Genomic DNA, 15098 nt, shown 5'->3' on the forward strand with positions numbered 1-15098 from the left:
TTTTGATCCAACAATTGTGTTTCTTCGTCGTACCCCTAGCTTTCAATGGTTGCACTTGTTAGTTTTCGCACCTTTTTGTTTCACACCTCTTTGTTTTCACACTTTTTATTTATATATATATATATATATATATATATATACAGATTTTTATGGACTTTGGAAGAGTTTTTGTTCTTTGAGTGTTACAAGTGATCTCACCCTTTGTTAATAATCTCAAAGTTGCAAAGTTTTGGTCCAACAATTGTGTTTCTTCGTTGCACCCCCTGCTTTCCATGTTGGCACCTGTTAGTTTTCACACCCTTTTGTTTTACACCTCTTTGTTTATATTAAGTTGCAATGTTTTGATCGAACAATTGTGTTTCTTCGTTGTACTCCTAGCTTTCAATGGTTGCACTTGTTAGTTTTCGCACGTTTTTGTTTCACACCTTTTTGTTTCACACCTTTTTGTTTTCACACTCTTTGTTTTTATATACATACAGATTTTTATGGACTTTGAAAAGAGTTTTTGTTCTTTGAGTATGATTAATGATCTCACCCTTTGTTAATGATCTCAAAAGTTGCAAAGTTTCGGTTCAACAATTGTGTTTCTTCGGCTTTCTATGTTGGCACCCGTTAGTTTCACACCCTTTTGTTTTACACCTCTTTGTTTATATAAAGTTGCAATATTTTGATCCAACAATTGTGTTTCTTCGTCGTACCCCTAGCTTTCAATGGTTGCACTTGTTAGTTTTCGCACCTTTTTGTTTCACACCTTTGTTTCACACCTTTGTTTCACACTTATTTGTTTTTGCACATTTTTGTTTTTATATATGTACAAATTTTTATAAATTTTGAAAAGAGTTTTTGTTATTTAAGTATTATTATTAATGATCTCACCTTTTGTTAATGATCTCAAAAGTTTCAAAGACTCTATCCAACAATTGTGTTTCTTCGTTGCACCCCCAACTTTCCATGTAGGCACCCGTTAGTTTTCACACTTTTTTGTTTTACACCTCTTTGTTTATATAAAGTTGCAGTATTTTGATCCAATAATTATGTTTCTTCGTCCTACCCCTTGATTTCAATGTTTGCACTTGTTAGTTTTTGTATCTTTTTGTTTCACACATTTTTGTTTCACACGTCTTTATTTTCATATTTTTGCATCTCTTCGTCGTACCCCCATCTTTCAAAAATTGCACCTATTAATTTTTTCACACCTCTATGTTTTACTCCTTTATATTTTACACCTCTTTGTTTATTATATATAAACTTTAATGGAATACAAAAACAAGTTTCGAACTTATTGTTTTCTGAGTATTTTTTAAACTTACAAGTTATTAAATAAAATCATAGATTTATATGTTTATATATTATAGCAAACTCACTTTTAGGGGTCAAGTTAATAAAAATTATTTTTATTATCTCATCTAACTGTTTAGATTTGTTAATGATCCTAAAAGTTGCACTATTTTGATCCAACGATTGTGTTTCTTCGTCGTACTCCCAGCTTTCAATGTTCACATTTGTTAGTTTTCGCACATTTTTGTTTCACACCTCTTTGTTTATATATATTTATATTTTTATGGACCCTAAAAAGAGTTTTTGTTATTTGACTATTGTTTAATACTTCCAAATTTAAAAATTCTGAGTATTATTTTCTTTCAATTTATTAATCAACATTAATTCACTCATCTTTGTTAAAAAATTTGGATTGTTTTATTTACTGATTTATTCATCTAGCTTTTGTTTGGTATCGTTTTCCACCTAACTGTATTGATCATCTCTTTCAAGTATTAATTTAGGTAATTAATTATGATTTCTATTTTTTCCTAGATTTATCTTTTTAGTCAATTTGGTTGGTTGCAGTTGCAGCTATGAGCTCTTTCTCTCTGATTCTCTTATTATTTTTTATAAATTTTGATAGAATAATAATTTAAATTTTATTCTATGTGAATATCTTTCAAAATTGATTATTTGAATATGATTCAGTAAACTTAGATTTATATATCTTTAACATTATTCTCTTATCGTCACTGAATTGATTTTTTATTTTTATTTATATAACAAATATTTTATTTAACTAATTTGATTAATTCATCTTAGTCATTATTTATGACTTTTATATTATACAGTTAAAAAATTACCAAAACATTTTCACTCGAAATGTGAAATTAACAATGTTAATCATTTCGCACGGGCCGACATCCTAGTAGTAATAGTAATGTCCCTACAAAATTTTATAAAACTCAATAAGTAAAATATACTAAATTGATCAAATCAAATAAGTTTATTCACATAAAATAAAATCGCTTTAAATCTCTTTACCAAATTAATGAGGTTTCTAACATTAACAAAATATCATAAATATGCAATTGACTTCTTTTTTTTATATACAAAAAATCTCTATCATCTCCTTAAAAATTTCCAAAAAAAAAAACAAACCACAGATTCAAATCTAGAATTTTTAAAAACATACAACAAATTACAAAAAATAAGTTAAATCCATACATATTAAATAAAGATATATATAATCTTATTTGATGCTTTATTGAAATAATAACATACACAATATTTACCATACACCTGCTCTGAGAGCAGGGCATGCTATATGGTCTAGTACCAACCTCCACTCGAACTAGTGACTTATAGGCTTTTGCCAGAGATCTTTACCGGTTGAGATATTGGCTCTTGGTAGCTGCAAATTTTTTTCTGGGTATGTTTCCCACAAAACTTTGTTTTAAAGGTTGAGTCTGCCTCTGTTTTATTTCGTCAGATCATATTTAGTCTACATCCGTACGATATGAACTTGCAAATGATACATAACTGATTTCCCTTCAGGGGATGAGAAGTTTGGGATTTAGAGGCTGGCCGGTTTGTATAGTTCATCCCTGATCACTGAAAAAGATTTTGGATTTTCTCTTGGTAATGAACGCTTCAACCGCAAAATTAACTTGTTCTGGACTGATTGTAGTAGAAGGGACGCCAGAGGAACCCGCTTGTTATTTCCAACAGATTAGGTAACATCACTGACTTCGAGTTCATGTATTTATGCCTTCTGATTTTCAACTCCACAGACACTTATCTACTAGATTCCATTAGAACCATTTTGTTGATCACCAACTCCACAGGTTTAATTATTTGTTTAAAGGTAGGAAAGAATACAAAAGAATTCTTACTTTGTATCAAAGTATCTGATTAGCAAAAACTTCATATTTCATTGGAAACACTTCAAATTAAATAGCAAAACAAATGGTATTGCCATGAGAAGAATGATGATACACAGCATCTCAAAGTAGCTGGTTGAGTGATGTTGCCGACCACTTTCCATCTATCTAATTGGTCTTCTACGAAGGAGGTGAAATGAGAGTCTTGGATCTGGCTAGGAAAGCAAGCATAGTTGATGCCAAAGTGTAACAAATTTTAAGAATGTTTCTCATCAGATAACCAGAGTAAACCGAGATTGACTTGGTCAAGATTGAATGAGATATGACATTGTGTGTTCTCCCATATTATTGGAATTGTCTCCCACTCATTGACGTTCTGTATTTATTTGGTTGGCAGTTAATTACTGAACATCTTTCTTGTGTATTTAAGAAACAATTTGTCTTATGGAATGATGAAGAGAAAATCGTTGTAACTTGTTATAAAGTCTTTGAGAACCAAAGTGTAATTGTTCTTGATAACATTGAACAACTTTATATTAGAAACCTCTTGTAGACCACCAACAACTTTATATTCATTCAAGTTTTGTTGGTTTAATGGCAGGAGGAAAAAAAAAAAAAAACAAGAATAGACTTTGAAAAAATCTATACTATTAAAAGGGAAGCATTTTTAATAAGTAGACATAGAGTTAGAGATTATTACAATGAAATGCCATTCAAATAAGAATAAGGATATGTGTAATCCTTGAATCCAAACATAGATAATTAATGAGGAAACTATAAAACCAAACAAATATTATATGTGATATGTTTAGCCACAAAATCAGAACCAAACAGATTGATATTTAAGTGTACTAGTCAAACAAATATTAAATGATTATTAATACATAAAAATTGGAAATAAAAAATATGGTAACACAATATTCGTTTGTACATGCCATTAAATCCAAACAACTCTATCCACATAAATTAGGTACTACACTTAAAGAAAAGAAAATCAACCCACGTAATTAGCACATCATACTTTATTTCTTTCCTTATAACATTAAAATTATATTGCTAATATTAGGAAAATTCAATCTTATAATATCTTCTACAAAAATATATATGTGATTAATTAAAAAAAACATATTTGACAATTTATACCAAAATTTCGGAATTAGAAATATTCTAATTTACAAAATCTTAGCAACTTACATTTTAAACAACTTTTTTGTTGTTGTATAAATAATGTAGTAATTAAATCATTTTCAACTTAACAAAAACTCTTAAGTCTATTTTTTTCCAGATTGTTATATGCATGTTAACATGTTCCGTTTAATCTATGTCTCTCTTTTTATTTATAATTATTTGTTCTTTGTTAGATTTTATTTAAATAAGCTAACAACTACAATGTGTTAATGTAGATTTTAGAGTAAACATAGCTTGAGAAGCCTAAGGAGCCGTCTCCTAATTTAAGGTCACAAGTTTAAACTTTTGTATACAAAGATTATAACATATGCTAATTTTCAGGGTGGTCTCAATTTTCTAAGTATAGGTTTAAGAGCATGAAGAGATGGATTATTTTTGAATATGACAATGAATTCTGAAAGTATTCCAAAATCTGTATGAGTTATCATTTTTCTATATTATTCTGTTTCTGTTATTTGATTAAATAGTTTCTGTTCAATTTATAAAGCAGATGAGAAGTTAAGAGAATTAATATTTCTCACCTCTATTTGTATAAAATGGCATGAGCATGCATATGCTTATCTTTTTTTGCTTCCTATTATGATTTACACCAATCAATCTTCACACTTATAAATTCTTTATTAATATGTCAACAAAAAAAATTATTTGGCGGATGTAGTGTTTTGATGTTGGGGGATGCTATTTCAGGGAGGATTTGGGTAGGTCACAACATATTGTGGTTTGATTGTGCAGGGAAGATTTGGACAGATAAGTAGTGTAGAGATTGATTCTTTGGATTTGTTTAGAAGTTCTTCAAAATAATAGTTGGTGATATAAATTTATACAAACAACTAAAAATTCCTAGAGTTTAACATTTTTGCGAGATTATAATGTTAAATTCTGTAATTTTTCTCGACTTTTTAAAGGTGATTTTTGTGTTTTATTAATTTGTGTGCTTTGTTTTTGTAGATGGCAAACTTTGGATCGATATATTTGACTCAGAAATCAAAGTCATAGGTATGTTTTACGCATACATTAACATTAAGAATCTAATTATTTGGTATTTGTTATGTCTTATTTAAATTAGCTAATAATTAGGGTGTGTTTATGCAGGGTTCAAGGTCAACATAGTCGAGAATTCTACAGAACTGTCTTATAATCTCAATCTCATGTTAATAAATTTTTATATTTTAAAAAATATAATAGAAATTTTCCAATAAATATTTAAATGGTCGTCACAGCCTTCTAAATACAAGTTATAAGTGTAAAGGTTATTGACACAACAATAAAATAGATATCTTATGTTTTTGTAACAATTGGTTATTCATTTCTAATTTATTAGCCATTTAGTCATTTACATTATGTAGTTAAATTATGTTACTTTATGGTTAAACAAAGATTAAATCACTACCAAACCTGAAAATTATGTAAAAATCCAACTCAATATAAAACAAGGATCACACAAGAAGCAAGGACGAAACCATTTTAAAACAGCTTGGGTGCAGTCATCAAATTCACATAACCCCTGATTGTTGAAGGCTTTTAAGGCTTTAAATAAAAGCATTTAAAAGACTTAAAAGTATTTTATTTGCCAATCAGGTTTTTATGATTTTTAAAAAATTTTAAGGTTTAACAGCCACATATTTTTAGGTTATTTGCAAACTTTTGGAAATAAACAAAATATATAATTAAATACCTAATTTTCATATTTATATTATATAATATATAATATTAATACAAGTTTAACACATTACTAATCCGGTTCAAATGCATGCCTATCGTGAGGGGTTTGACCCGCTTGAAAATTTAGATCATTCGGTTTTGGAAGTTTTAGACTTTTTGACAATTTTTTAATCCATTTTTATAGCTCATACAAATCTGACCAGTTACTAATCCGTTTCACATTCTTTTCGGATCTATCGTCGTGTGAAATTCAAATTTATGTGAAACTTTTATTATTTCAAACACTGATAAACAATAATTATACAAATAAATATAACATCGTACATATATAATATTTTATAAAATTTAAAGAAAATTTAGTTTTGAAATCAACTTCGCACGTACGTGCGGGTCCGAATCTAGTGTATAATTCACCGGAAGACTTCAAAATAGCAAAAAGAAAATGGTGTCGCCAAGAGTAAAACTGGCTGAGTGATGTTGCAGATCACTTGCCAGGTCTTACAAAGGAGATTAAGTGAATCGTGGATCTGATTAGGTAGATATAAGTAGAGTTGATTTAAAAGTGTAAAATTTTAATCCCATCAGATCCAAGAGTCAAAAGAACACACTGCACTTGGAACATAAGAGCACGTAGCCAATTTACCATGTGGTTTGGTATGTTTCCTGAGATCCACTTTTCTGAAGAATCCCTTTTCTCCAATGATGTAAGCTTTGTAGCCAGTGGGATTCGTTCCAACTCCATCAAAAACCACGACGCGGCTCTTGTGCTCGTCGATAAGGAAACTCCCATCATCTAGTGGTCTCATATCATCAACGGCTAAGAACTTGCTCCACGACACGGCACTGGGCTCTATCTTAGTAGTCACCCAAATCTCCATCCCATAACTATTCAAAGGCTGGAATAACACAGCAAGCTGCTCATCTCCAAATGAAGATAGAGTCACAGTATCATAATAAGACTCAGACGGTAGAGGCAGATGAGGTCCAAATCTCTCTTTAGTAAAATCAAAACAGAGTAAGAAATCAGGTACGTCGTCGTCAGCTATAGCACGCCAGTACGTATTTCCCTTCACAGACACGCCCCCTAATAAAAGCTCTATATCCCGGCTAGGAGTAACATCAAGAACCCTCCATGAATTAGACTTGAAACCGTAGATCTCGTTCTCACATCCATTCATCCTGGGAGAAGTACCAAATCTCAAAATTTTATAGGCGCGACACGATTCGCTCTTGTCATATCCGATAACGTGGGCGTATCCCTCAAGAGATCTGTGTTCGACGCAAATAAACCGAGTTTTCCCTGTATAAGGGTTCCATACCACGAGCCGTGTGTTTTCTTCCGTAGTGCATAACAATAAACCCTCGCAGTGATATATTTGATATATAAGTACATCATCATGATCGTTTAGGCTAATAAGTTTACTTGTAAGCTTTATAAATGGATGATCAGTGTCGTTGTGAATTCCATGGAGATTAAGGCTTATTAGAAAAACTCTATAATTTAGCAACATGATCCCCATAAACTCCCCGTCCCTTGCAACTGCTGCTTTACCAATGTGCTTCGATAAACTGTTCCACGTTTTGCAAGTCAATCGGACTTCTCTCATCGATTTCACTGGAACCCTAGAGACTATCGCCTCTACCAATTCTCGTGGAAGATCCGACATCTTTGCCATTGTTAATTTTTGTTTCAAGGATCGATGGAATAGAAATTAGGGTTTAATTTCTTCTTAACGTCTCAGGGACATAATCGACTTCGTTATGTTTTTTAATTTTCTTTTTTCTAGGAAAATACAATAATTAAGGTGATTGTATCTACAGTTTTACTTTTTTTCCTGCTTGAAATAATATTTAAACATAGGAAGAGAAGGAAACATTCTTTAAATGACGCATGCTCTTAAGGGAATACAAACCAACAAGAATGAGCATGTGTGTGCTTCAACTTGTCAAGGAACTTGAGTTCATCAAACAAGACTTAATTTGTATCTACGTGCAATGCTTAATAATATAGCCAGTAGCTTATACAAAACAAAATGAATCACCCCATTGGCATTTTCCTAGCCCCCAAAAGGCCAACTGTTAAAAATAATAATTGGCATAATTTGCAACATTCTTGAATCCAATTTAATGAGCTCTAGTGAAGCTTATTAACATGCTAACTTTTACAAGATTGCCGCAGAGATACCCAACAAGAGCAATCCAGGGAACAAGAAGCCAGCTCTGTCCTGCCGCCTGCGCATTGGGCAATGCTAACGCCCAGTGTTTACTAGATTCCATTAATTAGAAAAATATGTAAGCACAAAATCTACTTACTTAATATTTGTTTTCAATTGAAAATATATATTTTGAAGTGACCTTGGTACAGTGGCAGGAGGTAAGTCCATTTGTAGAAGGCACCATCACACCCGGGATCAAGTCCTGGTTCTTACGAATGTAGGAATTTGGCTAATGGGCCGGCCAGTTGTGGCCCAATGGTTGACAAAAAAAAAATATATATATATATATTTTGATTGTTTTTTTTGTAAAGATATATATATGTCAATTGTTTAAGAAGGTTGTTCAAAAAAAAAAAAAAAAACTAAATATACAATTAATGGATAATATCTAAAATCAAATCCTTATAATTCAAATCGTTTTGTTTTGTTTTGTTTTTTTTATATATCAATGATATGTACTAAACAACCAATTAATCAAAATCATGTCATTTACTTTTAAATGTACAATTTGCAACATTCTTGAATCCAATATAATGAGTGAAGCTTACTAAGTACTAACTTTTACAAGATTACCACAGAGATACCGAACAAGAGCAATCAAGCAAGCTCTGTTCTGAAGAGATTATAGTGAATCGTGGATCTGATTAGGTATATAATATAAGTGTAAAATTTTAGTCCCATCAGATCCAAGAGTCAAAAGAACACACTGCACTTGGAACATAAGAGAGCACGTTAGGCAAATTACTATATGGTTCGACAATTTTCCCGAGATCCACTTCTCTGAAGTATCCCTTTTCTCCAATGATGTAAGCTTTGTAGCGACTAGGTGCGTTCGTTGCATCTAGATATCGATCAAAAACCACGACGCGGCTCTTATGCTCGTCGATAAGGAAAGTACCATCATATAGTGGTTTCATATCAACAACCTTCCCACAGGACAAGCTGTCACCAATTGATCTGCAGGTCAATTGGTGGCAACTTGTCCTGTGGGAAGGTTGTTAAAGGGTGGGGACAAGGGTTCGAGGAACGCCTGGCGCACCAATAACCTACTAGTGGATTAGGATATCCACAGTGATGGGTTAGGATCGATGCCCTGCAGGGCCAGCTTACGGTCCGTTGGGACGGCTAGCAGTGGGCTAGTAGGGTCCACGAACGGTCCGTTGGGGCAGCTAGCGGTGGGCTAGTGGGGTCTGCGGGACGGGTTGTCACATAAAAACCATCCTAACCCCTCATTGGGCAAATAGAACTATTCATCCAAATCCAGGTCAATTGGTGGCAACTTGTCCTGTGGGAAGGTTGTTAAAGAGTGGGGACCAGGGTTCGAGGAACGCCTGGCGCACCAATAACCTACTAGTGGATTAGGATATCCACAGTGATGGGTTAGGATCGATGCCCTGCAGGGCCAGCTTACGGTCCGTTGGGACGGCTAGCAGTGGGCTAGTAGGGTCCACGAACGGTCCGTTGGGGCAGCTAGCGGTGGGCTAGTGGGGTCTGCGGGACGGGTTGTCACATAAAAACCATCCTAACCCCTCATTGGGCAAATAGAACTATTCATCCAAATCCAGGTCAATTGGTGGCAACTTGTCCTGTGGGAAGGTTGTTAAAGAGTGGGGACCAGGGTTCGAGGAACGCCTGGCGCACCAATAACCTACTGGTGGATTAGGATATCCACAGTGATGGGTTAGGATCGATGCCCTGCAGGGCCAGCTTACGGTCCGTTAGGAGGGCTAGCAGGGTCCACGGACGGTCCGTTGGGGCAGCTAGCGGTGGGCTAGTGGGGTCCGCGGGACGGGTTGTCACACATTAAAACTTGAAAATATCCTATATTATGAGACAAAAATACTTCTCTAAACATACTATATTATGAAACGGAGGGAGTATTTTTTTTTGTAAACCACTATAAACAAGATAGACTGAAAAAAGCCTACACCAAAGTTCGAAAATCACGGTATAACCAGGAATACTAGTAATACAATTTATAAACTCCAAACGAATTAGAAAAAGAAAGAAAAAAAACTCATCAATCTTGTAAAAATGTGAGGAATAGTATAACAATAAAAAGGTCAAAGGTAACAGTGGGCTGCATAAACAATGACTTTATTTATCTATATTAACATTTTTGAAGTATATTTTGGTTTAATCCCTTTCAGTTTTACTTATTTATTTTTTATTTTACAACATTAACCCCTAAAACAATTCCATAAATAACATTGCAGAAGAATTCAAATACTAAACTTTCTTAAACTGGCCAACATTTCTTACATTTATTGCCATAAAAATCTTAACAATATCTATATATTCCGATTTTCCAAAAACAACTCTACCCATTAAAGTTTTAACCCATTAAATCTTCAAAACTATTTTTATGAATATTAGAATCTCTCAAATTTAAATGATACAGAACAGATTTTCCATAACAAATGTTTACAATATCCATAATTGTATTAACATTAATAAATTTTCTAAATCGAAAATCCAATTATAAAATGTCACATTAAATATGTTGAAAGCCCCTCATATAATTTGGTTTAGTTTTTATTTTTGAGGAATTACCAAAAAAAATAAAATTCTATTAATTATCATAAACTACATATATTGATATGGAAAATTATAAACTATAAAAATATGCTAATTTGGTAAAACAATTAACATAATTAAACTTGATAAAAAAAAACTTATTTTGATTTTTTTTTACGCGAAAACTTATTTTGATTTTGGTGAGATGGTTTGGCATTAATCCCATATAGGGAGTTAAGTGGAATTGTTTTTTTTAAACACTTTTAGATGTTTACCATGAGATAAATGTATTACTAGACTATACATATACCACACAAGTTAAAACCTTGAAAACACTACAAAAATTATATACTTAAATTTTATTATTGTTTGATTTGAAATTTGAAATCAAATACCTGTAATTTTTTTTTTAAATTAATAAAACAATAATAAAATAACAAATAAGTATAATATAAGTTTTAAAATTTTTAAAATTAAAAATATTATTCTGCGGTGTACCGTGGGTTAAATCCTAGTAAATATAATTGTAGAAATGAATAAAAAGGTCGACCGAGATCTATATTAGGACCAACTCTTTTTTATCTTTTCCTACATATGATGCGTTTATATACCGTAGCAAACCATTCACATCCCAAAATTTATTTGGATGTTTAAGTAGGTTTTTAGTAGCTTCCAGTATTGCATCGAAACAAAACCTATAGTCCTAAAAAAATATAAAACATCCAATAACCAATGTTCGAATAAAAGATCAAATCAGGCAATTTCCCGGTACAATTGTGCCACGAATGGAACCACCAACGTTCTGACACAAAGCCGTGACTAGACCGTCGCTTCCAACGTACTTCAAGTTGATGTTTGAGAGCTCAACGCCTTGACAAGGAAACGCTCTACTACATTGCATATTCAAAGCCTCTTTGGTCGTCGAAGTTCCCCAAATTTGGTTGTACTTCACATTTTTGATCTGAACATGAGACGCATACTTTCCAGAACTGTCGCATAGTCCGTTTGGACAATACTGCTGATCAATGATGATAGGGTTTCCAACATTGATCATTTGGATATTCTCGTACAAGAAATTCGAAACCGAGATCTCCGAGACCGACTTAGCCCATGTTTTGATGCGTAAACCGTCGGTTGTGCCGATGAAAACCGAGTCTCTGACGGTTAAGCCCTGCACGTTTTTCTCCTCTTTGTATCTCCCGAGGCTCCCAACACTAATCCCGTGCCCTGGTCCGCACCTGTTTTTGGAAGATATCAAATATTGGATTAACGTTAGGAAAAAAAAAAGTTTCAAGAATATTATCATATTTTATAGTTTACGTAAGTAATAAAATGTCATTTATCTAACGAGTTTGTCTTTTGTTATTTTTGTAGTTAGTGAAGTTTATATTATGAGGCTTAGATTGATTAAGGTTGCATATGGTTGCACTTATTGATTTTTTGTAAAAGAAATATATAAATAAACAAATGACTAACAAAGAAGAAAAGTTTGAAAAAAATCTTGCACTAATTAAATAGCTAGGGAAACAAATAAACTAATTATTAAAAAATAATCTTAGAAAGAAAATAAAATCAAAATCAAAATCTTCATCTATATCTCTTTCGTTAATTTCAATGTAAAAATGTTTCAGCTAGTGAGAGATTGGGTTAGAGTTTCAGTTACCTGACACGAGAGATATCCAAATTGGTGGTTCCATCAAGGATTGCGATACAATCGTCACCGGTTCCAATAGTGACGTCGCGGATATGCATATTGCTAGATCTCCCGATCTTGATTCCGTCGGTGTTAGGGCTATCTCCAGGAGCAGTGATGGTAACGCCTGAAATGTTAAAATCACTGACACCGTATAGGTTGAAATGTCCCATTTTGCTGTTGATGGATCTTATGCCGTCAATCCTCGAGTGAGTAACGAAGGCAAAACCAATGTTCATAGCTAGTGGACGACAATTACTGTTCTTGTTACAATCATTGAGTGGCCAAGAATAAGACCCTTGGCCGTCAAGTAACCCGCCGCCAGTGACGGTGAGGCTATCGACGTACTCGAAAAGTATCCATTCTTCTTGGTTGATGAAGTTAGGATTCTGAGGAGCTAATAATGTTCCTTTGACCAAAAAAGTAATAGAGTTTTTGCAAGGACCAGCGAACGTTACTTGACGGAGATAGAATACTCCGGGAGCAATATAGACCGTTGATCTCCCGCTACTCCACTGGCAAGCGTCGTTCCACGCCTTTGTAAACGCCAAACTATTGTCTCTTTTGCCGTCGGCGTAAGCACCGTAGTTTCTGACGTCAAAGACTTTTTCTTGGTTCATCGAAGCGGCGAGGACGAAGAAGAGAGACAACACAAAAAGAGTCAGAAACCTAGACGCCATTTTCTCTTCTTTGGCTTTTTTTTTTGTGGGATGAAGGGAAGAGAAAGCGATTAGGCTTCTTATTTATACATAGGGTTACAAAGATAAGAATATATGTATTTATTTATTCAACAAAAATGGGAAACTCAATCTTTACTCTAATTAATCCACATGGAAAGTACTTTATTAAAAAGAATATGCAAGGATCCTTTTAAGATGGAATAAGATTAATTTTTCATTGTTTTAGGAGAATTAAGTAGAGAAATAAATGTAGGATTCTTTCTTTCCATCTACCACTTGATTTTCATATCGGCTTGAATTTAAAGACCTCAGTTGGAATATGATGACTGTTAGTTATAGTATAATTTAAATTATGACATTTTGCCACATTACATCATAGTCTACAGTTACACGTGGTGTTTTAACGATTTACTAGATTATGACCTGCGGTACACCGCAGAGTAATTTTTTTTTTGTTAATTTATTTTTTTAATACTAATTTTGTTAATATATTTTTTTTGTTAATTATAGTATTTAGTATATAATCCGTGGTATACCGCACAATAATTTTTGTTTAATACAATTTTAATTAAATCAGTTTGATTCGACATTTTTGATATTGGTGTTATTAAAATAGTAAGATGAAGATTTAACCCGTATTGAGATATCATATTAATGATAGTTTATTTTTTAGTATTATCAGTTCAATCCTGTAATGTCATATAACCCGTCATGTTATTTTGAAAATTTAATATGTTTAAATGTTAATAATTTTAAACTTTTTTATTAAGTTTAGATATATCAGTTATAAATTATAAACTTCTTAAAGTTTTATAATTTATTATATACAAAAAATTTACTATATATGTATGTTGAATACAAAATTTTTATATTAATTGAGTAATATATGTTTGTTTTAAAAAAAATTCAAATCATAACATATGCACGAAAAATATTTTTTTTTATTAACTTTATGTATTATATGATGATTCACTACATTTAAAATTTAAAATCAAAAAGTGATGATAGAAGAATAATTTTTTTTTAATCTGAAATAAATTTTCTAAATATCTATATTAATTAAAGAATATTATATATATAAATATTTAAAATATTTTAATTGTGTTTGGTTATAAGGATAGTAGAGAGAGCTAAACTTGTTTGGATATGAATATAAGCATTAAATGACATTAAATGTAAAAACTTTTCAAAAAATATTTTTAGGCAAAAACTGCTGCAAAAATACTAGTATAGATTTTAAATTAAGTGTTGGATTGCACATAGAAAATAAATATATACTTTAAATGTGTATGTATTATTAAAAATTCAATATGGCAGAATAAGATAAGAAAGTATATATACTGTATGTCCCAATTGAAAGAAGATGGGATTTTTTTTTTTAATCTAATCTAACTTGAGTTGGGACAAAAAAAAAATATGATGTAATGTGGCAAAATGTCATAATATATAAAGTTAAAAATAAGTTAAAAACATATATGATTTAAAATTAGTTAATCTATTTTCTTTACTATTGTAAGTTGACCAAGACAATTAACTTTTTTATTAACTTTTCTAGTGTGTTTGTATAGATTCTCTTGCCAACACAACTTTTATTAGATAAAAAGAAAGATAAAATTGAGAAAAAAAATTGTTAAGATATTGTTTTAAATAATTAATTAGAAAACTTGATAGATGTTTAAGATAAAATAATCCCTTATCTGCTAAAAAATAATGACGTCTTAATCATATGTAAGAACTAAGAACCAATATCTAAGTTGACAAATGGCAACTAGATGTACGAACGCCAAGTTTTAAGTCACAACCACTAGACAAGCACAATGCATGTAACGCTCACTTACGCTTTTGTTTGTCGTTGTTCAAAGTAAATCTCTCCATTGTCATTTTAAGTGACCCTCCTAAGTCGTAACGAGATTGTGTTAGAGATCATTTCTCGTCACACACATAGCAAAACTACAAATCCCAACATCACATGTTCAATATAGTTTGATCAAATTTTTTT

At 31.9% G+C, this 15098-nt stretch overlaps 2 protein-coding genes across 2 annotated transcripts; both read right to left on the reverse strand.

Annotated features, from left to right (window-relative positions):
• On the reverse strand, window positions 6575–7669 carry LOC104789037 (putative F-box protein At3g17620). The gene has a single exon (XM_010514789.1). The coding sequence runs from the start codon at window positions 7667–7669 to the stop codon at window positions 6575–6577; it is 1095 nt and encodes a 364-aa protein (XP_010513091.1).
• On the reverse strand, window positions 11282–13120 carry LOC104786261 (exopolygalacturonase-like). Its single transcript, XM_010511621.2, has 2 exons — window positions 12390–13120; window positions 11282–11964 (listed from the first exon to the last, which is right to left on the reverse strand). Exons 1-2 carry the CDS (start codon window positions 13097–13099, stop codon window positions 11475–11477), a joined length of 1200 nt encoding a protein of 399 aa, XP_010509923.1. The 5' UTR covers window positions 13100–13120; the 3' UTR covers window positions 11282–11474.

This window comes from Camelina sativa, chromosome 5 (genome assembly GCF_000633955.1).
Source record: "Camelina sativa cultivar DH55 chromosome 5, Cs, whole genome shotgun sequence".
NCBI lineage: Eukaryota > Viridiplantae > Streptophyta > Magnoliopsida > Brassicales > Brassicaceae > Camelina > Camelina sativa.